The sequence below is a fragment of the Neolamprologus brichardi genome, chromosome 16 (assembly GCF_056152115.1).
Source record: "Neolamprologus brichardi isolate AB-2024 chromosome 16, ASM5615211v1, whole genome shotgun sequence".
NCBI classification, from domain to species: domain Eukaryota; kingdom Metazoa; phylum Chordata; class Actinopteri; order Cichliformes; family Cichlidae; genus Neolamprologus; species Neolamprologus brichardi.
The window spans coordinates 25,990,033-26,017,808 of NC_142119.1; the positions used below are offsets into that span (position 1 = coordinate 25,990,033).

The window sequence follows — 27,776 nt, forward strand, 5'->3', positions numbered from 1 at the left end:
CTCCCTTAGTTATGCTGCAATAGGTGTAGGCTGCTGGGGGATTCCCATGATGCATTGAGTATTTCTTCTTCAGTCACCTTTCTCCCTCAAGATGTGTTAATAGACCTCTCTGCACTGAATCATACTTGTTATTAATCTCTGGCTCTCTTCAACAGCATGTATGTTATCCTGTCTTCCTTCTCTCTCCCCAACCAGTTGCTACAGATGGCCGCCCCTCCCTGAGCCTGGTTCTGCCGGAGGTTTGCTCCTGATAAAAGGGAGTTTTTCCTTCCCACTGTTGCCAAAGTGCTTGCTCATAGGGGGTCATATGATTGTTGGGTTTTCATCTGTATGCGTTATTGTAGAGTCTACCTTACAATATAAAGTGCCTTGATGCGACTGTTGCTGTGATTTGGCGCTGCATAAATAATACTGAATTGAGTTGAACTGAATCTACCATATGTTAATATTAAATTTATAGAAAAGAATCCAATTGTTTAAGATTGTTGCGTATGTACGAATTCATGTAGAAAAAAACCCTGCTCAGAACCACTGACAATACGCTTATGTATCAGCTTCATGTTTGAGAGTGAGTGAAAATGAAAGAGGACATTTTAAAAAGGGAGACTAAATAGTCTGAGTATATATCCAGTGATGACTTATTCAGTAATTCATGTTCCCATGAAATATTTAATCTGCAGGATCTCTCAGAGGATTCAAAACACATAACCAGGATAAAAGTTAGCTGGGAAAAAAGGCATGATTTAAAAGCCAGAAAAAGGCTTTTGAGGATAATGTTAATACCCATAAGTGCTGCATTGTTTACATTGCAGTGTTCAAGTATTTGCACAGTTTTGTTGTTGGCTCTGCACTCAGACGTGGTACTTTGGAAACTTCAGAACTACTGACAGGCTGCCTATTAACTTCAGGGTTTTTCAGAGTCATAACACATAACATTATCCTATGTACTGCGATATTTTACACGTTTATTTTACAAATATCTCCCCTGAGTGCCTACAGCAGTAGTATGAATAGCCCAGTCACCTTTAGCGTCCTGAGGGGGCCTTCCTCCTGTATTATGCCAGGGTAGGCGAATAGATGTCCGGAGGGGGGTATTGCGCTGTTCATCAAGAAAGCTCAGGTCTTCAAGCTTTGTGGAACTGGTGGCTGTAGACAAGAGAGAAGACATACACACACACACAAAGAGTGAAGCTGACAGTCTAGTACCTCCCGAGTACATTTGTCATAACAACTATAAAGAGAAAGACAGAAACACACACTAGAGTAAAACCTTGTGGCACTTATGCCACGTCTGAGGGTGGATGAGTGAGGAAAGAACAAAGCCAGTGCGCTCTGACATTTGCAGGGGCAGTGTGAGCAGCTACCAGCATATACTGTGGCAGGAAGAATAGCAGTATTCTAAAGTCAAGAGCAATATGCACCATTTCTCTTTGATTTGAGCTGACAGCTCGACACGATATAGCAATGAGAGGTCCATCCCCACAAGCATCCCCACTAGGCTGAACGGAGAGGGCGGATTACCTTTACCTTTCATAAAACTAAAACGAGTTATAGAAATGCTTCACTGCGGGTTTGGCACTCATCACTGTCAATCTACAGGACGCACAGGTGTAACCTCAGGACCTTTGTGTACTACAAACTACAATATCTGTAAGTCATTTGACTTGAAATGAAATAATAAAATTAATTAAAACCAGATCACAACTTGAGTTGTTATGGAGTTAAAATCTACTGAGACTTCATTAGGATTTAGCTTCATTTTGAAGCAGAGAAAGAACAAGTCTCAAAGCAGGCAATGATTTCCATCCCCAAACACAGGATATCTCCTGAAACTACAGTCTACAGATTAAAACCACTTGATGAGCCAGTGATTACAACTCAGCTTTTAATTTGAAGTCTAAGACACGGTCTGTTAACATAATAAAAATGTGCATTAGTGCGGCGAGGCCTCTCCTCCAACTGCTGCTCGTTTTTCAACTATGCTATCGCCGTTGCGATCCACGCTCTCCTGGGCTTAGTGAAGAGCAGAATCAAAGCCTCTCTTCTTCTTCTTTATCAATATCAGCTGGGAAAGACTGTCACTAACACTCACAGCGCTCACTTCACTCCCTCACTCGGTCGCTAACTTACTCTCCGGAATGTCCCGCTAATTAAAACCGCTCTGCTGGCAACGGGAACTGAGGAAGCTGCCATCAACGCAACTTTGACTGGAACAGGAGAAGGGCCTGATGTTACTTTTACTGCAGTGCATTGTGCATACACAAACATCTACACTGGATAAAGCTTAAGGAATTGCAAACAAAGAGAAAAGAAAACAATAAAAGCAAACGCGCATGACCTGGGAGACCTTTTGCTGTGAAGCAAATGCCACTTTTCATCAGCTACAACTACTTACATCTAAGACCAAAGCCAGGAAGGATGGTGGGAATTCTCAAAGGCCTCTCCTTCTCCCCAGTGACGAGATACTTGGGCAGGCATACAGTCAAGTAGGCAGGGTGTAAACTCGCAGCTAAATCTCTGGAGAGTGTTCCCAGTGGACGAGGGCACAAAAGCGATTCCTCTACCCCGGTGCTCCCATGCCGGCACTCTGGCAGCCGAGCCGAGTGCTTGGCTGCTTCCTCTCTAGTGTTCAGTCAGTCACAGCACCGACAGCATTAGGTACTTGCTAAATGAATGCACTGCCTTCCAACAGAGCATCACCCTCCCTACAATTTTAACACATATGCGTACATCATCTCTGTCCACATGCTGCACGTACACACACACACACACACATAAATAACTTGGTATGCAAGCAGCAGAGGGGGAAATTGAGAATATTAGAGGAAATATAAACGGAAAAGCAAGAGATTCACTTCGCAGTGGTTGATTAAAGTTTGTTATCTAACGGCTGCAGTATTAATCAACAATCCAGACTGCACAGAGATGGGGTTAAAAGAGGGGAAAGAAATGAAGGCGAAAAAGCAGCAGACTCATAAATGAGTGCAACAAAGAGTATCACGTGGATTTTGTGGGAGGTATGGACAAGACTCAAAAGAGAATAAAGAGAAAAACCAGCTTTATGCAACAAATTGCCACTAAATCCTCATGCTGACATAGGAGGGCCGCAAGATGTCAGTCTATTTCCCCCCCTTCCCTTTCCTTCTTTGTTTTGCATGGAATAAAAGAAATAGCACAGTAGAGCTTTATTCAACAGACACGTAATACCGAATTTGACTTGCTAAAGGAGCTGCATAGCTGCATAGACTGCTTGATTCACGTCCGTGGCAGACAGCGCACCCAGCACCATAACTACATTTGTCTTTTGTTGAGTCGTTATCAACATTTTTTTTCCCAAGGCCAAGAATTCCCACACGATTCCTCCTCATCCCTCAAATCCTCCCCTTCATTTCTTCTCCTCTTTTTACTCCCGAGTTCCCTCCTATTCTTCCTCACCTCTACTCATTGATAAAACATACATATGATACCTTGAAGTCTGCACTTGCAGTCACTTTGAAGCTGCACAAATGTGTCAAGACTGTATTCTGATGAAAATGGGATTCTTTTTTCCTCGGGCAGATCTGCCCTTTGAAAACCTCCTGTTCTGTGTTTCCCATGGCAGAACAGAGAAGAGGACTGAGCTCCTTTGCTCTAACCACCCCCACCCTCCCTCCCCAACTTGACTCCCTCTCGCCTCCTTACAAGGTGAATCTACTAAAGAGGAGAAGGGAGTCAAATACTCCCTTCACATATCTTCCTGTTTTTATAGTAGCCAGTTACACTTTACCCATTTTGTGATTTTGTATGAATAAATCAGTTCTTGGCTGTTCTCGGTTGATAGCCAATGCAAATACCCATTTTCTTTTTATTTGGTTTGATTTTGCTGGCATAAACACGCCTTAATAGCTTTTCATGACGAACGTTTGAACATTCAGACAGCATTTATGTGGCACAAAAGAGAAAACCTGATCCCTCATATCGGTAAACGTTGTTTTATTTGCAAAGAGGCTGATATCAGCACGCACTGATGTTTGGTCCATTTGTCTGCCTATTACTCCCTAAGACCCAAACTCTTCCACGGCATGCATTTTTAATTTCTCTTTGATATTTGGTCACATTGGGGCCCGATGAATGTAAAAACAAAGAATTACCAGATTTTTTTTTTTTTTACCTTATTTTTGTTTTTATGAAAAATAAGAGCCACATATGAGGATATTAGTTTAAAATTTTGATAGAACAGTAGCAGTATAATGTCCTTGTAAGTGGATATCAGGCCCTTGTAGAGCAGAATTGAGTATTTTGGTCTAAATAACCCAAAATGTGATGTCCACATATGTGGACGCCAGGTATTAGGAGGTTAAGGACAGAGCTTTGAAGACTAATTCTGCACATTTAGTCTGAAGCAAAATATTTGGTAACTGTTTTATTACACAGTGCCTGCTTCCCACTGTGGTAAATATTAAGGGATAATTATTATTGTAATAATTGCATAGCCTTATGCTAAGATCAACAACATTTACTTTTAAAAAAAACAAACCACCACTGTAACTGCTCCATAAGCTATTTCATATATATAAATGCCTCTGTGGTTAGCTAACGCTCTGTTCCTTTTAAGATTAGGCATTTGATAAGCCCTAATCTGTCAGTGGAGTGCCAACAAGCACAATTTTAAAAGGGGCTTTCAAACTGATTGATCTGTAACAGATTTTATTTTTCTCCTGCTGTGACAGCTGGACCAAACAATTCTCTGAAAAAAAGGGCACGTTAGAAGATGTCTCTGTGACCTTTTCAGAATGCTCGAGAAAATGAATGGGCTTTCTTTCCTCTTTTTGTTTTCATTTTAAACTCTGCGCTAAACAGATCAATATATACATGAAGCCGGAAGCAGAAGTGACTCCCGTGTCTACCTGGAGACATCGCACACACTGTTGGCATGTCTTTAAACATGATAACACAGCCTAAAACAATACAATAGACCACATGGTCTCAGAAACTACCGGGAAAGACAGCAAATGAGGGCAAATGAGATAAATCAGTGTGAGATTATTACATTTAAGGGCTACGCCACTTTATGAGTTTGTAATTACTGTGTGACCTTTGCAAACATCTTTAAATCATAGGTTGTATTTATGTGGAAAAGGTTAAGATGATTTTAGTTGTTCTAATAAAACACAAAAGCATTCAGATGTTACCTCATCAGTGTTTTAGTAGACAAACAACATATCCTTGAATTTGCCTGTCAGCAGTCCACAGTCTTGGCTCCGTTATCATTCGTAAAGAGAGCCCGGCGCACGAGCTTTGCCAGAGGAATGTATGACTTTGGAGAACAAGCGAGCAATGAGTGCGCCATACCTGACTTTGTCTCAAACCACAAAGCTCTGCTGAATAGCTAAACACCACACAAGCATTGTAGCACCATTCCTCCGCCACGGTGACCCTCACTCAAATCTCCCTGTCTGAGAAACCCAACCACAAGCAGCTCAGGCTAAGATTTCAAAACCATGGAATTCCAGTGGCCAACACGAATATGGCCCTTTGACTCTGTAAGCCTTTATATAGAAAAAAGAAGAAGAAAAAAGCTCAACTCCAATTACTCAAAATTAGGATTCTTATAAACTGAGTATATCACCTCAGAGAGGAGGTGAAATTCTATCAACAACTCTAGTTTATACAGAAGATCTTACAATAGATGCTGAAATTTGGCATCAAGTTTAATTTACCACAGCACTGCTTTTTGGTTTGATGGAACTATTTGGGGGAAACAGGGCAGGTTATCAAAAAATGTGTTAAAGTAACTGCTATGTTTCCCCTCATCTGGCATCTGCTACTGATGGTTATACCATGTAAAACCAAAATGACGAGAAAAAAGATTTAGCCCAAAATTCAATATCAACAACTCGAAAACCACAAGTACAAATTAGCATCATTGTTAAGGAGCAAGTTAGGAGAAAATGCTGGTTGTGGGGTTTAAGCTGTCTCAGCAGACTTTTAATGGTTGACTTTGAAAAGAGGACTGGCTTCACTTTCACAGAAACTGATATAGAGAAGTTCACAAAGCACCTGGAAGCCCGGGAAAAAGCTGTTCCCATTTATTTCAGGCTCTTAGTGCATCTTACATCCAATGCACCTGCCACGTTTGTTAGATTTAATGAACAGCTGTTGTAAACATGATTACACGTAGATTATTTCATGTATTAGATCTTTAAATGCAGTATTTTGATGCCAGATGAAAATCAGTAACAATTTTAACAACCTTTTAAATCTGCCTCAGTAGCAAACAGTTTCCTTTAGGAGGTGGACAGTAATATACAATCCCTAATATAAAGCTCTGCTAAAGACAAATCTAAATGAATTCATGTTGTTCTTGTAACATTTGTGCAATTTTTCACAGAACATGTTGGCACCAAAAAGTGGTGCTCCCACTCAAACCTAGGGACACCCACGCTACATGCTACATCAAGGCAGTGCAAACGACAGTTCTCAGCAATATGCAGACATTCCTTCTACATGAATACGGAGACTTCAAGAGGCCCAGCAATGCATCTGTTGATTGGCATCAGACAGATGGCCAAAATACACTCCGACACTAAGAAAGTGTGACCTTTGTCCGACGACGAGCAATTTTACAAACAACTGTCTGGTGAGTCTTGATTTCTGCTGTGACACTTGAATGCTTAAGGTGAGAATTTAGCTTAAACAACATGAAAGCATTGATCCATTCTTGGTGGTGGTTCTCTGCACTTTTTAGCCTGTTAGTACCAACTGAACATGGTTTTAAATGCCACAGGCCACCTGGGTATTGTTGCTAACCACGTCGATCCCTTGTGTCCAAAGTGTACTCATCTTCTGTCTATAAAAACGAGTTTACAGTACTCACTCTACCTCCACAGTCACCAGATCTCAATCCAATAGAGCACCTTTGGGATGTAGTGAAACAGGAGATTCACATCATGGATGTGCAGCAACTATATCATGCCATAATTTCAGTCACTCTGGGTAATGTTTCTAGCACCTTGTCTTTTTGGTGGAGATAATCATAAGATAAAATTAAAAACTAATAGCAATACTGTAGCATGAAGCAATTATGCCCTAAATGAACTCATGATTATTTGTTTGCTTCTGCCTTTAATCTCTGTGCTCCTATTTAATATCTATCAATAAAATAAAGAGAAATTTATAGATTAACCAGACAGCTCGTTATTTCAAATGCTGTTTCACAAACACAGGACAAACAATAGTCACCAAGGTTCTGGCACACAGAATGAATGCACTAATGATGAATACATATTATGTTTCACCGTGGTAGCTTCTTTTCTCTCATTGCTTCTTTAGACTCGTTACTTTTTGGGTTTTTTTTTACTGAATACAATTTCCTTGAACAGAAACAGAAGCGCCGTCTCTGCTATGCTGTGACCCCAAGAAAGATTTTACACTGTGTGACGAAACCCTGGGAGAGAGCATCAAGGACGCGATGAGACAACTTCATTTATGGCCTGAACCAATCTAAGGTGCGTGTTCTGCCGGTCTCAGAGGGCAACACTGCATAACTATGACATCAGCCCATAAACTCTGGGAGGACAAACAGACACAAGCACACCGGTGCTCACATGCAAACCAACACACATAAACAGCCAAACATTTTCTGGTCTGTTAAGCTTTATGAGCCACTGTGCGCCTGGACCGTCCAGGTTTGTATCACACACAATAATGATGAGATGTAAAAATGGTACGGACTCTTGGAACAATAGAATCATCAGGGAACAACAGATCCAACTGTGGGCTGCAGAAAATATCAAAGCAGTGGCCTCTGTGTAAAATACATGCGCAAGCTATGAGCTATGGTATGCAAGGAATTATCAGTAGCGTGAGCCTACCATGTACTACTCCTTACTTCTTCTATAGCTTGTCCTCATCCCATCTTACTCTATTACTACCTTCACAAGTTAAATTGCTTACCTGCTTCTAATTGTAAGGGCCTAGAGTGGACATTACACAGTTGCATTTCTCTGGTATGTTGAATATGAACTGGGACTAGATTTTATCAAAGAGAGAAAACAGTCTAGAAGTAGACACACGGGAACTGTTACTATATTTCATCAAGAATAAACCCAAGGGAGGCAGGAGTCAAGTATCTGAACTTCAAAACATTGGCAGCTGCTACATACAGACTAAAGAAGTAAAGCAAAACAACATATTCAAGGAAGATTTTAGAGGAAAAAGTCTTATGAGGTCTTTTTTTTAAACTTTGAGTCGTCTCTGTCTAGGCCAGGTGTTTGACCTAAGTCACTCATGTTTTTATGCTTCTTTTCACAGCTCAGCCCAGGTTGCCTCTGCTGTGATTTTCCCTCACTGGCAGAATTGTCTGCTTTCAAAATTCAATGTAACACACATTTCATCTGTGCTCTAAACTGTGTCTTTTCCTCTCTTTCTGTTTGCTCCTTTGAGTGGGACTCTAATGTAGTCTCACTCTTTTGTTTCTACGGCCTTACAGTTAACATACCCACTTCGGTTCGTCAACGCTTATTCAAGTGTACATTCATTCTATCAATAAGCATGGGCAGTCCTGCTGATTGTGGAGTAAAATCATTAGCATAAGTTTGCATTAACATTTGAGCCATAAAATATACTCCTGATTAGTTCAAGAATCACTTACATGTCAAAATACAGATGCACCGAGTCTATGTCCATGCGGAACATGTACACAGCGGTGCAGGCAAATAGTTGCAATCAAACTTATAGCTACATGCTAACATGTTGCTAGTGTGAAGTATGTCAGGGACAGTTGGGTATAATTCTTTGTGCCTCTTTGCAATAGCAGAGCACTTTATTTTCAACTAAGCGTGAGAAGATCTTGCAACTTACTGCAGCTCGAGGGAAAGTTTGATCATGTCTTTTGCAATAAAAATAATATTTTGCATGAAAGGTAATTTTTGGGGGGGGGGGGTCTGCGAATCTCTAGTCAAACCTGTCCAGGGTGTACCCCACTAGGATAAACTCCAGACAACACCTCCAACCCTGAATGGGATAAGGAGTAAAGAAGGGAGGTGGGTGAGTGAGTGGATGATACAAGCTGTATGTGACTCATACTGTCAGCTTAGCTACAAACTGCATTTAGGCAAAATTATATATAGGAAAATGCCAAACGTACTGCTGTTTGATTCACCAAAAATAGGCCAAGGTCAAAAGCAATAAGGTATGAGGAGACCTGGGAATAGAATGGGTGAAAAGACATAAGGGAAAAGGGGGTGAAGGGGGAAATATCAACAACTGTGACAGCTGTGTGGATATGGTAAGCTGAACCACAACAGGGAGGCTCCAGGGCAGGAATGCAGAACAGATCAGCCAGACCGGAGCGTGTGCTTAGGTTTGACATGGCGAGGCAGTGGCGAGCCACACCACACAGCAGCTGTCTAATCCCAAACTTCTGCCTTGATACTCCTGTTCTGAAAAGCACAGTCCGTTCTTTGAACTATTGACTTCTTATTTGTTCTAAACCTACTACAGATGCTCTCACCCTTCGGTGTCTGTCACTCGCTTGGATTAAACTGACATGCCACATGTCAGCCTCTGGCACAGGTCGTGTCTCAGGGTTATCTCGACAGGCAACACAATGCAGTCACAGATGAAAAGTATACAGAGAATTTCCTGTAGACTTCTTGAGCTCCAGATGTCAAGACCTCAAAAACCAAGGAGTCTTACCTGCTACAGAGTTTGGCCTCGGCATCATGAGGGAAGCTGATGTCTGTGGCGGGTATGCAATGGGTCCCTCGGGTGAGTGACTCGGAGGGTGTGGTGGCCCTGAAGCACCCGCAGATATGTTAGGGTGCTGCTGGTCTGTCCTGGATGGGGTGTCTGCAGGTGTTGCTGTGGCACTGCTGGAGTCTTCTTCGGCCACAGGAGAGCAGGTGTCCGCCCGCACGCTCTGTGCCAGGCCATGGCGACCGCTGCCTCTTAGGCTGCCATCTTTACTCCACTCCAGGCTGGAGCCGCTGCGGTCATCATTCTCTGAAGAACTAGTGATGGTGGCTGAGAGCAGATTTAAATATAAAAAAAAAAGAGAGAGAGAGAGAGAGAGAGAGAAGGGATTTTCAGCAAGTGAGGGAGGTGAAATGAGGGGAAGAGGCACAAGATATATCTGAGTAATGGTCTTTATGTGCGATGAACATTTATCCGTCTTAATCTCTAGTGAGACACCGAGCTGTAATGGAACTTTCAGCTTTGAGTGGCTTGGTGGTTTTGCTGATTGCCTTATCAACAGTTCTCAGAAGCTCATTTTATATTTACAGCGATCGTCTTCCTATACTCGTGAAACTCGGAAAGTAATATTGCATAGATTTATAGAACGTAATGTATTGTTATTGTTAAGAATCAGCGTTTGAATGATTTGGAATTATCCAGTGCAAACAGCAACTGCAACAACTAGTCGGAGGGGGAAATGCAAAAGAGCAGGAAAAACGATATAAAACAAAACATGGACATTTTTTTACCCCTTCAGTTTAGACAGGTGTCTCTTCTAGAAGAACTCCTTTAATTTCCCCTCAAGCCAACACAGCGACCTACCACAATCTTAAAAGCTGAGGAATGGACTAACTCTCCATGATGACAGGCAGCTGGACACAGGAACATCAGCACTGTTAGTGGACTGGAGCCGGCCAGCCAGCTGGCCATGTTTGCATCACACACTACTAATCTGGATTTCATAATGGCACAGCACGTTGCATCACCACTAATATTAATACAACAAACACATCTTGGACCCTGTGATTCCTGCGCTGGTTTCCTGGGCAAACATGAAGTCCTCTCATGGCAGCAGTCACAATAAACCCTGCTCGGACCACGGCAGTAAAAGTCATCGTGATCTTAAGGAAGTTCTAGTTATTGCTTAACTGGCTAAACTGCAGGACCTTGCTAAGAAGAATATGTAATTATTTATTTAAGCTTAGTGAAAATTTGAATTTTTATTTTATAAACAACTACATGCAGTCAAGTCCAGGCCCCTCATGAAGGACCTTTTGAGGGAGCTGTTTTGTAAATGTTAAGACATTGCAAAGTCTCACTAATTCCATCAAGGAGCTTTTAATGCAAAACAAAGCCAAATTAATGTGCTTCTGAAATCAGAGTCAAAGTGAAACTTCAAAGAACAGAGAACATTAATCACAGGCATCAGTCTGACTTGTGGACGCACTGTGACTTTGTTCTTTCTTTTCCTTCCTGCACAATTTTATTAAGGAGTGTGGGTGGGATGTTGTAGACCAGTGGTACTTTACACCCCCTTCCCAAAAACACTCCACCCGCCCACTCAAGTACATAGCAGACTAGCATGCCATAGTCACCGATGTAACAATTTAATTTAACATCGCTCTGCTGCAGATTTAAAAGCCCTCTGCTGCAGATACAGCTCAAGAATCTGCTGTTAGCAGTGAAGCAGCCAGTCAGTCACAGCTTCAAAGGATATCTATACACAGCTAATTAGACTCGAAAATTACATGCACATGGCATTTCATAGTTTGTAATGGGTGTGCAATAAAGGGGTCGTAGAGTTGGGGATCGAGAAAGGAAAACAAGCTGACCATAGTTATAGCGCATGCTGCATTTCTGCAAAACTGTGTTCTGTCTGTTTCAAAGTTCAGGTGTTTGATAGTTGCTCATAACGTCTTCATTACTGACAGATTTTGATGCACAACTAGTGTTACTTTCTGCATGTCTGTGTGGGTCTGTGGGTTTGAGTAGCTAATGCACCCTCCCAGCAATCTGTCTGTGACCACAGCAAAGAGCTGAGGGAGACGGAGGCACCGATTTCTATTAAGAACTGGGTTTTAAGCAGCATGACTTTACTTCATGCCAGCTCGTTTCACTAACTTTCCTGAAACCTGCTTACTGAAGTTAACAACCACACTTGCAGAGATGGCATTCTCTCACAAAACTCATTTTGAGTTAACTAAAGTAACGTAATTGCTGACAGCACTGACAGCAACGCATTTGGCACCAATGCACATCTTATCCTGGGTGGTGTCAAAGCTGCAAGCTGGAAGATGCTATATCGCAGCTTACATAAATTATTCAGCACGTTAGCAATGATATTGCTTTGGGGGGCAGAATGACTGAATCATGGTAATCATTTATGTCAACTCTGGAGTATTGGAAATCCAAACTGTTGTGTTGGATCTTGCTTTGGCATGCATTACTTTCTCCTGCATAACTATAATTTTCATCAGCAAGTCTGATATTCTTATTAGTTCAAGAATATCAGACAAATATCAGGGCAAGGGAAAAGTTTAAAACTCTGGCACCCTGTCCTCTAGTCTAGCAGTGCAGTCAGGGAAAAAAAAGGGGGTGGGGGGGGGTTCAACAGTGGATAAATACAACATCATAGAGTTACAATTGCTATTCATTCCTCACTCAGAATGGAATCCCAGCATTTTTAAGGCACTGGAGGCTTTGTGAGTAGAAACGGCAGTTGAATTAATGCATCAATAGACTATGCCATCTTCCTGTCAGCTTGAGTAAATCCCCTGACGTCTTACAGGGCTATTACTACAGATACAGAACAACGTCACACTGTGGCAACTGTCACCTCAACGCAGTCTCATACCGAAACAGCTCTGTCTAAACCCAATGACGTACATGCTGAAGGATGAATATAATGTGACGCAGATGGTATTCGATTCCAAAAGGTTTCACACAATGAGTAGTGACTGACACTGGAACAGGTGTGTTTTCTTTGTTCTAACTCATAGTGCAGATGAAGCAAGTCAGATTGCAAATTAAAATTAGAAGAGCTTCACAGGAAGTGATTAGTGATTATAAGCAACGCTGCAAAGGGGACTGGGTGTCCATGCTAAAGTGCAAACTAATAGACTACTAAGGAATCAGCAGAGCTGTTGGTATTATTAATGTTCTCATCAAACCCAGAAACCAGTGCAGGCACCGGTAAGCTACAAGTGGTAAATCTGAGGCTGGTGTTACATTTTTGTCATTGCTATGAGCTGTGCTACTAGTGCATCTCGCACCAAGCTGCTCAGTCATGCAGGGCACATGGCTGAAAGGGTGAGGTGGGGACTAATTTGCATTATTTCTGAGCTATGCACAAAAGAAATGATTTTCACTGAAAATTTCTTTTTTAGATTTATGTAATTTGGATTAAAAGAGATGATAAGAAAAGTAACAGTTTAATCAAAGACCATTCATTTAAATGAAATTTAAGTGCCACCTACTTCCACCTGTGACCTGTGTATAGCTGCTAGATTATGAACAAAGTAAGACATTTTTTAAATGCATACAGCGCGCAACCCTGAACTTCTATAGACATTACCCCGTAAAGAGCATTCAAATATCCTTCAAAGTCAACATTAAATGTTGTTTAATCTGTCAGATCCTTAGTACAAAGTACAAATGGACTAATCAACTGGCAAGGGATCGGAATCAGACGATATTCAACTTCTCAACATGGAGTAGTGACTGGCTGATCAGCTTCCAGTATGTCTGATTACAAGCCAGCTAGTTTCATATACGTGCACAGTGCCACAGACATATAGGCACCCACTCACAGACACACACACACAGACTAACATGTTGTTAGAGGCAAACCGCCTCACTGTGTTTCCAACATCAAACTCCACAGACCCTTAAATCACCCTCACCCAGCTGAACATTGAATATTTTAAAGAAGGTAAGGAAGAAGAAGATGTTGTTAAAGTTAAAGCTATCCAGAGCTCATAGCCAGCCCCAAGCCAGCAGCCTTGGTATGAGTAAGATCAACACAAAAGAAAAATCCCAGAGATGAGTAAAAAAAAAAAAGAGAGCGAGAGAAAGGATCAATGCCCTGTGATCTGGTGAAGTTCCTGACATTTGTTTTGGTATATGAAACTGTTGTACCTGCTTTACTTGTAAAGATAAAATATGTCAGGCAGTGTGGATGCACAGCAACTCATTATTAGACAATTCTTTCAACTTGTTTCCAGTAGACACATCATGCTCATCTGATCTGATCTTCTTTTGCTTCCTTAAAAAAAAACAGTCATCTTTAATAACTACAATGGTGTTACACTTTTAGCTGGCATACACATTTTTGAGCAACGTTATATTAATTTGCACATTAGTGCAGCCAGGCATCAGCGCAATACCACTTATGCAAACATTGCTTCACAGATCAGCATCAGGTCAAAACTCTACAGGCCACCTTTGAGGACCTGAGTTGTGTCAGTAGGTAGAAACAGCAAACACTCACAGGCAGCAGTCTTTTAAAAAGAAAGTTCACATTAAACTAACATGTTTTTTTTTTTTAAAGAATTCAGTGAATCTTCTCAAACTAAACAATGAAAGAAACAAGTAATTCAATCAACTTAAACAAGATGTCCACGGGAAGGGGAAAAGTTAGCTGTGGTAATGCGACTGCAGGATAAACAGCACGAGGAGTTCTTTTCAAACAAGCAGCTTAGAAATGATTGACTGGATCTACTAATGGCGGGTTACCCATTGTTCACTACAGAGCACAGAAACATGGACATTCAACATTTTCGCCTCTGACAACACAAACAGCTAATCTAAAGTCTAAAAATCCCAAGATGATAGAAAAATCAAAAATGCAAAAATGAGACTTACATTTTACTTGAATAAAATCTAATTAGTTTAAATAAACTGAATTATATTTCTAGATGACATGTATGGTGTGCATTGTTATTAAAAACGAAACCTTTTTCTTGTACCATAAAAGTTGGAATCTGAGAATAATGTGGGATCTATTAAACAGGCTTTTCTTCCTCACCTATGATCCCACTGTCCTTGCTCTCTAGCGTGGAACTGGGGCTGGTGATGGTCCCACAGGGGCTGGAGCGGCTGAGTAGGGGACGGCTCGTGGTGCTGTTTAGGGTGGAACATGGGCTGTCAGTGCTGGGAGACGCCGTGCTGCTTGTTAGTGTGGAGCAGGGGCTGATGCCCTGGCTAGTCAGAGAGCACTGCGGAGAAGAGAGATGAAAAAAGGGGGTTACTAATCAAATATGTCAATGAAGAATGAAGTCAGCTGGCAACAAGTTCACATTTTTTTTGTAGCCCGAACAAGAAAAGACAAGAAAAAAAAAGCAACAAAAAATAATTTTCCAACCTTATTTGGAAGGAGTATTGAGAAAAATCACTGTCTACTTTGACCTGGATCATGTGAAAGCAATGCAAAAAATTCCTTTGCAAATAAACAAGCGCTTTACATGCGAGCATGACACACAAGCCGAAGGCCATAAGCACTATAAATGGAGCAAGGCTTAAAAATTACACACTCATATGTCTAGAGGAACCAAAATAAGTCTGAAGAGTATTTCACAAGGGAAGTAGTCTTTAGTTTGTGTGAACACAATAAACACCCTTTTTTAGGTCATCCAGCCTGTCTGACAACCATACAACAGCTAAATCTTTGTCTGAGATAACCGACAACCGTAGAAATCCAAATTAAAGCTGGTTTGTCCAGTTTCCCCATCTTCCTTTAACTGGATCCAAACACAATACAGTGTAGCCTATCATTGCCCCAATGAGATGCAAAGCAACACCTTCCAACAACTGATTATGACTTAGTAGGTTTTAAAGCAATTTTTGCCCTAGTCTCATAACAAAATTACAAAAACGGAACTTTTCTCACCACAGGCCCATTTATTTAGCATACAAAAGCACTGACTTTACAATTGAAAACACACAAAAGATGGTCCCTAATACAGCTTAGTAGCGCTCCAAAGTTTGTTGGGTTCTAAGCCAAATCAGAGAAATAATTACATGCAGACATTTTATCATTCACTGCATGAATAAAACACTCCTACTGTTGTGAGAACTGCTCGAATTAAATAATAAAAATCAATTTGGTTTATTTCCCATGTAGAATAACCTAAACCCCTTTTTGGAGATTTATTTGTTGCCTTGGGGGGGGGGGGGGGGGGGGGGCATAGTTGGTTTCACAAGCATAATAGACTGCTAGTAGACTGTTATACTACTCACAGTTATGTTACTGTTATGCTACTGCAAGTAAGTGCAAATAACATGTGCATTTCCCCAACTAGGGTTGTCGCAATATTTATACACAACACAATTATTGTGGCCAAAATATTTACTATAATAGTATTTTCCTGATATCTGTTGACAGCAGAATTATGCTATTGGTCAAATTCACAACTAACTCTTTATTTTCTGTCTTTTTGGCAAATGAATGACTTGGCAATGTAAAGGCAATGTAACCAGATCTGTAAAAACCATACAAAAAGAGCAATCATTTATAATATCATATGTTTATCATTAACATGATATTAATATTTGGTTAACATCTGTACTGGTACAGCACAGCGGTTTTTTTATACATGTTCCTGCACTACTGAAAAATGTGGGTGTGGCAGACTGGCAACCCAAAAACATGAACAAGAGTTCACAAAAAAGTAAGCTCACCTATGCTTATCCATTCTAGACCATAGGCTAGTGCAAAGGCAAGCTGATAGGGAAGAAGAATGGGATGAAGAATAGGGAGAATGACTGGCAGCATGACTAATATCTTGAGGAATGCTAATATAACTATATAAAATTTTCTAAGTCAACTTCCAGTCTCCAGGCTGTGTCCCACCCAATAAACACAGTAAGTCTAACACCTGACTGACATTTAATTTTCTGTGAGGCAAAACTAAAAACAAACACAGTTAAAAACACATTGTAAAACAGCAGTATGGTGGAAAAGACAATTGCTGACAGATGACAATAACGTGCTGCTCTTCACATAAACTCCAAGAACACAGATCTACATAGAGTCAGACCGCCCGTCTCCTCTTTTCACATCCAAACTACTGAACACAATTCATAAAATGCGTTCTAAGTCTTTGCATTCCTAGAATTGCTACTTCAGTGTCAAAAACTATCCAAGGCACGAGATGAAAACATAACGTGTTGAGTTCTGCTCTTTAGACAGCCCAGCTTAATTAGTAAAGCCAAACAGACTGAGGCTCAGACCTAACACAACTCTATTTCTGTACCCGGACTCAGACACTCTTGTTACACACTCAAGAGCCCCTGGAATAGCACTCAAGTTACTGGGAGACTAGCATGCCGCACTGAAAAGCATGCACAGGAATAAAATCACATGCAGCCAATTTTGAATAGGCAGTTACTTTTCTTCAGGACAGATTGAACAGTTCAAACAAAACAGTGTGACAGTTACCGTTGCTTGAGGTCCCAAGAAAACAAGTTCCAGAGGTGCCTCTTAAAACCCCGTCCATAATGAACACAAAAAAAAAAAATCAAGCTGCAAAAAAAAAAAAAAAAGAAAAGAAAAGAAAAGAAAAGAAAAGAAAAAGAAAAAAAAATCCATTCAAGTGAAACACTGTCACAACTAGCTTCTCCCCTTGTGCTTTCTCTCTGTCCTCTATCTCTCTGTGTGTGCTGCAGCGATGGCAGCAGCTGCTGTTGGTAGTGCGGTGGGGAGCTGGAGGGGAGGGAGAAAATGAAATACCTTCTTTTCATTCTTGTCGTCCATAGGTATGCGTGCCGTACCCGGGATCCCTTCTCCCAGTAAAAAGCCCAGTCTTGTCATCAGTTCCTGAGTGGCAGGGGAGGAGGAGCTTGGCTGTTTCTCCGCTTGCAGATCTACAGATATGAGAGAGAGAGGGAGAGAGAGAGAGAGAAATGCTTAACACTAGCAGGCAGATTCCTTCTCTACACTGGATGCCCCACACAAGGCCACGCTGCCAGCCCTGCCCTCCTCAACACTGCTCTGAAATGCTATGCTGCACTCTCTCCCAGCTGCTGCTGAGGTGGTGCAGACCCAGAGAAGGTGAGGAAAGAGAGCAAGAGTGCGAGAAAGAGAAAGAGAGAAAAGAGAGAGCGAGCGTGTGCGGCCACGGCTGGTGTGTGAGTGTTCTAAAAGAAAGTGAATACATGTGAATATCCAGCATTGTAAGAAAGCGGAGACTGGGTGTGAGTGAGTGAGTGAGTGAGTGAGTGAGTGCCCTACAACATGCCTCGATCGCCAATTCCAGGGCTTTCGGGTTGTTTACAGCTCTCACTCATAGAGCCTCTGAATATCAATGAGTGGACCTCTGCTTCCTGCAGCACAACTTGAACTGTCTGTGGTCTTCATTCTCAAGCCTTAAAATTACTTTAGATTGCAATTTCAAGCTTGGGGTGCCATCAACAAGGAAGAGACAACTTGTAATCTATTTTCTGTTTACACAAACCGACCTTTTTTTTTCTTCTTTTTTTTACATATTAAACCAAAAACAAAGCAGAGAAATAATAACAGTGTATGCAAAATCCTGGGTTTATTGTCAAAATCCATTGCGGATAGCAACTCAAATGTGGATGCTGCAATTTAGTGATGTCAAAAAGGCAAGCATACACTGATGATGGAGATGTCGGGAGAGAGAGTGAGAATGTCCGAGGTACAAAAAGCTTATTATTCATCTCTCTGGCAGCACCTCTTTCTCCTCCTCTACTTCATTTTCTCCTTTACCTCCATTCTTCCGCAGCTATTAATAATGTTGACCGTAAATCTGATTAAATACAAACAAGTCCAGTGGCATAATGTGCTGCCAAGCCCGAGTCAATTCAAAATCAGACCACCAGACAAACACCACTGGCATGCAAATAGCATACACATGCCAATACACAGATAATGCATTACCTGTTAAAGTAAAGAAATTGTCATAATTGCCAGTCTTGCAATCAAAAGGTCATACAGTTCTCCAACCTGGTGAAATTACTGGGTCATGCAACCCAAAATAAAACTGGAAAAAGGCCTAATCAGTGAAATGTGGGGCTGACAAATCCGCTTTGAAGATGGCAATAAACGCCCTAAATTCAATCTCTCTCTATCTCGTTTGAAGTTCAAGCACTGAGCCTTACAAACAGTCACACAATCCTGAAGTCATACCCACTACATACTTAACTAGAGGAACTCTTTACTGCTCTGTTAGTCGATCAACAGAAAAATAATCCGCTCCTTGTTTTCCTAAAAACTCAATGATGTCATGATAAGTTTCCTGAAGAAATGAACCCAAATTCTGCAAATTTGCGACAGTTTTCACTGTTTTTGACATGTTAAACAATTCACTTTTTTTCTTTTTAAATCATCAGTAGATTAATCAATAATGTAAGTAATGACTACTTCCAATTCATTAACTGGATTGGCTTTTTATCATTGAGAAGAGGCTAACCTTTTACTCCAGACATGCAAAGCGTGCCCAATTAAGGAAAATGCACAAACCGCAGCAATAGATCAAATACAGATTTAATAAACGCTAAAGTTTCTTGAATTTCCCTGGAAATGTAATCATAATTAAAATGCAAGCAGCTGGTGTTACTCTAACTACAAGAAGGATTTAGTCAAAGAACCCCCCCATGCCAGCAATTTATCAAAGGCTTCAGCCAAGAACAAAACGTGTTAAACAAGATATATGCATCGCAAGTACTGCCAGACGAGTTCATACAGTATCCATAACTTTAGGCTGGGCAGAAGATTTATGTTACCCCCCTTAACACATCTGCCCACCGGGTTGTCTTTTTTAAAGTGTATCTATCTTTTATGCATTTATTTATTTTATTATATATTTATTTATTGGCACTGCCTTCAGGAGAAGTTGCTCTGTCCTTTAGAACTACTTTGAATTTAGAAAAACTTAAATACTCTACAAGCCTTAAAATAAATAAATAAATGAATATAAATAAAAATTCTCTTATCCCACAAGCCTATAAGTTCTGTACTGAATAAATTCAAGCTTTTGTCCACATAGTAGCAGACAAGGAATGCTAACCTAATGCGTGCTGTACTTGCATCACCCCATCTCCATTGCAAATGCCATGAAGTGGGAACGCTATGCATTGAAAATCAATTGTTAATAGGGAATGTCACCCAGCTCATTTAAATGCTTGAGGGGAGCCTTTTACAATCGCTCAGGCAAAGACGCCGCTCAGTCCTGAATGCACATCGCAATGATTATATAAGTCAATTCTGAGCCTTCACCCAGCAATATTATCAAGTGTAAAGAAAATAACATACAAGATCATTTCCCACTTTCCCATATCCACAATTCAACTTGATAACCCCACTCTGAACGGGTATCATCAATGCTGAGAGCCTGTTGTGGTCGAATAATTTCAAGCATGCATCCACATATTGTATGCGCTTCGTCAACTTTTAGTAGATGGTTAAAGATATTAATCATTTGGCAATAAAATAGTAATGGGTCTGGGGTCTTTAAAAGGGGGCACCTTGCATATCACACATTTATGGCTACTGTACATTAGCAGGCAGTGACAGGTTGTTGATTTTTTTATTATTATTAGCCTGTCAGAGTCTTGTCTTTTGCTTTTATAGTGGCTATCAACACAGATCCGCAACAGCTAGGAATAAGATGCTATGAGACTAACAGCTTTACAGGTGCAAACCATGTGAGGAAACTAGAAACATGCCAGAGAAAACAACTGTGAAACATAGTTGAAATCTTCGCCTTCTGGAGATTAGTGCAACATTGTCTGGCTGCTGAAAAAGAAGAGGCAAAACTGTATTTTTGTGAGCTCTGGCTTTAATGATGCAAGATCCTTGGGTCAATTCCAGGAGGAGACACAAATTCCTTTGTTTAAATACAAACCCTTGTGGTAACCCCTTGCAATTAAGGTAGGAACCGAAAGTAGCTTCTTTTTGGAATCGATAGGATCTAATTAATTTCTCATAAAATCTGGTTTGATTTTTTACTCAATTACAGACATACATCTGTCAAACCAGCTTATTCAATCAGTCAGAGACTTAAACTTGAGGAAAAACTCATCAATTTAGTAACTTGTAGGATCTCCCTGGACAGCAACAACCTCCATCAGAAATTTCCAGATGAATAACAATGACCAATTTTGGATCATCGCTACCAACAAAAACTGGTTCAGTTTATCAATATATGCTGTCATTGATCATCCGCCTTCAGGTCATGCAGCACTCATCTGTCTCATGGGATAAGGTCAAGACCCTGACTTTGTTATTGTAAAATATATATTTTTTTCTAACCTTCTTGTTATTGATTTTCTTGTATGCTTAGGGTCACTGACTTGTTGCATAATCCAATATCTCCTACGCTTCTCCCCTGACATTCTCCTGTATAATTTCTTCATACAATTTTAAATTTGTTGTTGCCTCAATCGCTCCAAAGGTTTCCTGCCGCGAAGTAGCAAAACAGCCCCAAACCAAAATGTTCTCTCCAGCATGCTTAACACTTCAGATGAGGTTTTGGTTGCTGGTGTGAAGAAACAAATCCAAATGAGATGTTTAGCATCGTTTTGGCCAAATCTCTTGACTTTTGCCTCGTTCACGGCACATCGTCCCTTCATGTGCTCTTTTTCCCGGCACTGTGAATGATTACTCTCGTGTATTTAACACAGACATGAAAAGCACAGCTGTTAGAGTGCGTGTGTGCTTTTTAGTTTAGTGAGATTGTTTGTCCATAACTGTGAGATGAAGAACAGAGTACATGTTATGAGTGACCAATGCTGAAACTCCGGCAATTCCAGAGGGTTTACAAAGTTCTCGTAACCGCAATATAGTGCAGAAACTAATCCAGTTAGTTGACTCAGTTTTTCCTTCGCAACTTTTTCTTTTCCGTCATTGGATTAAATCGATCACCCGGCTCTTTATTACTTTGCCCTGAGAAGACCACTCCATCACAGGTTCTTCAAAGCCACTTAAAACCACACGCCTCTGAGGACCAATCAACATCTCCAGAATGGCGCCGGGGTTGTTAAAGACCTGACATGAATAAATCATAAGAGACAGAAAGACTGACATAATGATACGACATAGCACATACAAATAAAAACTTCACGGGCCAAATCAATAAAGCCCCTTTTAACCCGTGGTCTCTCTGGAAAAATCAATATGCTGTGCCAAAAAATTGTTTACTTGCACAGCCAACTTCACCCACAGCTTGAGACAAAACCTTCGCTTTGCAAGCGCGTTTTAACATCGTCCATCATGTGCATGCATCTATGAATAAACATAAACATATCACATTTACTGCATTAATAAAGCTGAAGGTTATGCTGATTATACTAGCGTGTCAACAACTTCTAAATGGATTCTAGTTGAATGGCCTCTTTTACTCACTTTTCATTCTAAATACGAAACAGGAAATCCCAGCTCCATTTCATTTTCATAGTTGTCATCACCACCTATTCATCATGCTCAACATTTTGTCAATTAACCATTGACAAAGTGACAGACAAATACATGGATACACGAAAAAATGTCAACGAATGTGACAGGCAGGCAAAAAACAAAAACCCCAAACAATTTGATGCAGCTCATGAAAAGAAAAAACGCTGTATGTGCTGTTTTGCCCTTACTTGCTCAACTATAAGCTACAGGGAAGTACTATCTGTTGCTGGGTGTCTTGCTGCAGGGCATCTCAGCTGTGCCACTGGTTTTTCTTCTTGATTTGTCAAGCCTGCTCATGGATGCAATGAGCCACCTTTCAGTTCTAAACTACATTCTCCAATGGCTCTAAGGTTACAGCAACTCTACTCTATATACTCTAGAGTCTCAATGAGCTGACACTAAATAAATAAACCTGAAATGAATGTTATTGGAGGCATAATAAGTACTTAAATAACCACTGTTACTACTGATTATTTCCCATTCATTTCACATGAAATATCTTTAAAGTTCAGGCAGTGGATTGTTGTGACAGCTGTAGGATGCACTTACATACTAGCTGAAGTTAATTAACATCTGCTGTTCAGTAACAATCCAGAATTCAGCTCATTTGAGTGTTACTGTAGTATCTGTAAAATAACGAAGAGAGGAAGAATGCAAAAAAACTGAAGCAATGTTATGAGATAATGAGAAACTGGTGGCACGGCACACCTGAGGAAACTGATCCCAGGCAGTAGTGAGAAATCTGACAACCGCTCCATTCTAGTCTGACAGCAAGTGTAGAGCAAAATAACTCCTGGTTCACATCCTCTGTGACCCCTGCCAAAGGTTTTTAATTTGAGATACTTAAAATCCGTGAAACACAGACAATTTTTGCATCTTATTGTTAATTATGTCATGAAGCTTATTGAATTCCCAAAGGACTTTTTACTGACTAGTTTAGAAGGTCAAAATGTGGTTTGGCAGATTCTCAAGGAAAACATACTGCTATGACTTAATTATTTAAATGCTATCAGCAGCAGAGTTGTTCTGATTTCCATGTCAAGTTGATATAATTAGAAGATAACTGGACTGTTGCTAGTCTTCTTTGCTATTTTCAAATGTTATGTATGGTCTTGTGTAATGTTAATGCTCTTTTGCCTGGTTTTGTGATCTGGGTACACCAGGTTAACCACACATGTATCCCAAATACATACTGAAGATGTACAAATATATAGACAAGTTATTCTTTTCTCCTCCTCCTTACAGAAATATGCCAACACGGCACAATCAGACATAGCATTATGACCACTGACAGGTGGAATGAATAACACAGATTACCTCTTCGTCGTGGTTAGTGGGTGGGCGATATCAGGGAGCAAGTGAACATTCTGTCGTCAAAGTTAATGTGTAAAAAGCAGGAAACATGGGCAAGCGTAAGGATTTGATTTGAGTTTAACAAGGGCCACATTGTGATCGCTAGAATGGGTCAGAGCATCTCCAAAACAGTGTTTGTGGGTTGTTCATGGTCTGTAGTGGCCCCAGTGTGCAACGAGCATGTGAGCATCAGAAATAGACCATGGAGCAATTGAGGAAGGTGACCTGGTCTGATGAATCAAGTCTTCTTTTACAGCAAGTGGATGACCAGTTGCGCCATTTACCTGGGGAACACCTGGCACCAGGATGCACTATGGGAAGAAGGCGAGCCAAGAGAGGCAGACAACCCTTTCATGGAAATCGTATTCCCTGATGGCTGTGGTCTCTTTCAGCAGGATAATGGGCCCCCGCCACAAAGCAAAAATGCTTCAGGAATGGTTTGAGGAGCACAGCAAAGTTTAAGGTGTTAACTTGGCCTTTAAATTCCCCAGATCTCAATCCAATCGAGCATCTGTGGGATTTGCTGGACAAACAAGTCTGATCCATGGAGGCCAAACCTCGCAACTTAAAGTACTTAAAGGAGCTTTTGCTAACATCCGAGTCCCAGATACCAAAGAACACCTTCGCAAAGTCCATCCCTCAGTGGTTTAGGCAGTAAAAGGGGGAGCAACACAGTGTTAGGCTGGTGGGCAGGTGCTATGTCTGATCGGTATAAATCAGTAATTGAAAGGTCAAATAAATGTGTTTTTAAAGATAAGTGTCAGAGTAATACAGGTTATCTATCTATCAGGACACTTTTAATAATCACTAAGCTCTGCCAATTAAAACGTAGGTGCAAAGGCAAGAAAAACCTTTGGAAAGAGGTAAACAAAATGATAATTAGCTACTTTGTTTCAGAGTGCTATAATATTCCAATAATGAGATCGTAGAAGAGTGAAACAATTTGCAGACCTCTGCAATACCCTAATAATCCCACATTACAGGAGTAGTCAAACCCTAGGGTGACAAATGTGCTTTAAAAAAAACAACAACAAAAAACTTTAAAATATAACAAATAATTAGAGCAGGAACCAATTATTCACATTCGATTATCATTACACACACACCTCAAACATGCACATTTTATTTATCCCATCAACTCTACGGTACTTTAAGGGAGAATTTAAAAAGGCTTTGGGGTAATCTAGTGGATGGGACCTCTTCACATTACATTACATTACAGTCCTAATTGGAAGTCTGTATATACAAAGAAAATAAAAAGCTATTAGGAGAGTCCAAGTTCTAACTTTTCTAACAAGGCTATAGAGTGCCTGGATGTAAAATAGTTGGTGAGACGGAATAAAACTGGCTGTAATATAGCAAATATCCTGTAATTTCACACTGGCTCTAATATCACATCCACAAATGATGACTGTAGTCAGTCAGGAACATTACTCTCAAGACTGTTATTAACTCTTCTCACCTTGATTAACCTAGTTTATTAATTGGTACCACCTAGACGGACCTCAGTTTATGATTTTATGTACGAAAGGGGAGCCACACTAGCTCTCCAGTCATATGACAGCTGACATTTTTGTCAGTTACACGTTAGGGGAAATAGTTTTATTTATCTAAATGGAAGGCAGATAATAAGTAAAATGGCTAGCCGAAGAAAACCCTCCCTGTTCTAGGTAAAGCATCAGATTTGTCCTTTACTCTTTACGCTACCCTGGAGTTATGGAAAACCAGGGATGTAGCTGGAACCACTTTGTTATTCCGGTAACTGTACAGCAAATGGAGGCAAAAACAAAACAACATCGTTATCTGCTGCCGGAGGAAGTTTATGAGCAGGTGTGAAATAGCAGCCGTGTGGTTCCCTGATAGAAGAATGAAGACTGAAGGAGGAGGAGGAGGAGAAGCAGAGGAATTTGGGGGGAATCAGTAGAACAGACTGGATCTGAGGAGCTGCCTTAGCTCACTCGCTGCCAAGAAAACAATCCAGTCGGTGCTCATTAGCAGCTGGAGTTTCATTACCACAACAGTGGAGCCCGTTTAATGAACCCTCAATGAGAGCATGCATCCTGCTTCCCCATTTGAGTTCAGGAGTACAAGGTGACGTGCCCCCCTGAAGCAAGTTGAGCGGTCTTATTGCACATTCCAGAGTTAGAATCTGCTGCAGGCGCAGATGGAGCGTCCAGCGAGACATTACAGGAGGTCAAGACTATAGATAACAGCGTATCTGGGGCGGGAGACGGCATAGAGGTAGTAATCATAGTGTGACTGGCATCTCAGCTGGACACCATACGCCAGCTGTTATTAATGTTGCTGCAATGGCAGATACAGATGGCATTTCATTAACTATTAGACCAACAGAGCTGAAGCTTCCTCACGTGGCGATTCAGCCCCTTGGGCCAAAGAGTTTGTGCTGTAAAGATCCTGCAGAGATGAGCAGACCACCCTAATCAAGCTTTACGATTTAGTGCAGGAAAAATAAAAAATAAAAATACGGTGAAAAGGTGATTTTAATCAAAAAGCTTAAGAGTGAATGAACAATTAACATAATCGGCTACAGAAAGGTGCAGAACTATCACTCTGTGCCAGCCAAAACAAAAATCACATCGCATTAATTTCTGCTGCCTCAAAGTTACTATTCTCCTGAAGAGCAAATTATGAAGAAAGACAGGCTGAATATCATTATGAACTGGGAACAATTGGCCATGATTATACAATTTCACGAGCGTATTCATAATTGATTAAATTTAGCCACTGCATAAGCTGGGATTTGTTGGTTTAGTAATAATAGAGTGCAAAGAGCACCACAAAGGGTGACACAGCCTCCAGAAAGTGTTAACAAATGAGTAACACACACAGTGCAGATGAAAAGAGACTAAGATTACTACTGTTTTACTTTAAAATGGAGCAAGCTTAATATTATAGCCAGATGGTTTAGGAGGTGCAAATTCACATAATTCTTAGCCAAATAAGTCTGACCATTGTTTTAACACTGACAAGATAATAAATACATGAACAAACAGGTGTTAAGTGTTCGGACACTGGTCTTACTGGAGCTGTAAAATGAGGGATTTGAAGAGAGACATAATTGTAGGAGAGGACAGGACCTGCGGTTCAGTCTTGACTGACGGAGACAGAGACGGGACTTCGAGAGCACAGCTGAAACAATTCTGTCGACCAGACTGTTGGCTGCCTGTTGCAAACACACTCAAGCATGCAAACACACACGTACATAAACAAAGACAAAGGCAACTGCGGACACTCGGGCAAAATAAAAATACCCTCTGCAGTTACACGCAGGCACAGGAAACACAACCCTTTCTCAAAGACAGTGCCATGCGAGATGACTCCCGAGTAGGTCAAAAGCATGTTTCCTTTCTTAGCCTGCAGCCCATCCTGCTCAGCCACAATGCGGAGCATGAAAAATGACAACGCTTTGAGCCCGACCCAAAAGACGAACAATGAAGTAACCATGCAACACAGGGACAAAACTCACGCTGCATTAAAAACTGTCAAAAGAAAATTTTCTGACTCCGATTCTTCCGGCAGTCTCTCAACAATGTGATGCTGACCTTGTTATTAAAGCAGCGAAGTTGTCTCATCCTGCTTCAACAGTTTACTCTGTCTGAAGTAGAGGACAACACAAGCTGAAAGATGCTCTGTTTAAAAGAAAAAAAGCAATAGTGGGTAATGTCTTTGTCACATGAGACCCATGGTGCATATGCATGATTCTGTCCACATGGGAGAAAGTATTCAAAAGACTGAGGTGGGCCTCACTCTGCTGCATCTGTGCTATCAGAATTAGCCACCATTAGTGCCTGATTATGCACGATTAGTTGATGAGCTGTTATATTCTTATAATTTCTAAGCTATCACATTTTTTAACCTGCCAACTACGGCTGCGAGAAGAACCCGATGGAAAGTTTCTTCTTTCCTATCAGCTGATTGTCTGCAGTATTTACTGAATAATTTTGCGCAGAACAAATAAAGGGAAGAAGTAAGTAGATGTCTGACCTTAAAAACGGACTGGTTATTTCTTCAGCTGCCTGAAAGCTGAGTCAATATTTGAAAAAAACAGAATAAGACAGAAATGCCTTAAATGCCTGGGAGTTTTTATACCAACAGTTGTATGTGGCGCAATAAAAATAAACTACATATGACTGGGCAGTGTCCTAGAAGCAGTCATTTCTAATTTGTCAGAAACTGACCAGATCTCTATCACTGGGAGCAGACCCAAAAAACAACATAATGCAAAATTCAGTTAAATTATCAGATAGTTGTAACTCATTTCTTGCAGTAA

At 40.8% G+C, this 27,776-nt stretch overlaps 1 protein-coding gene across 2 annotated transcripts in view; it reads right to left on the bottom strand.

Moving 5' to 3' along the window:
* The window catches only part of tanc1b (tetratricopeptide repeat, ankyrin repeat and coiled-coil containing 1b), a 113,415-nt gene that overhangs the window by 38,651 nt on the left and 46,988 nt on the right, over nt 1-27,776 (bottom strand). For both annotated transcript variants that reach the window (XM_087830075.1, XM_087830076.1), the window contains 4 exons: nt 17,447-17,580; nt 14,744-14,933; nt 9,679-10,005; nt 1,024-1,146 (listed from right to left, as the gene is read on the bottom strand). In XM_087830075.1, coding sequence (XP_087686201.1) covers nt 1,024-1,146; nt 9,679-10,005; nt 14,744-14,933; nt 17,447-17,580 — 774 coding nt within the window. The remainder of the gene's footprint in view (nt 1-1,023; nt 1,147-9,678; nt 10,006-14,743; nt 14,934-17,446; nt 17,581-27,776) is intronic.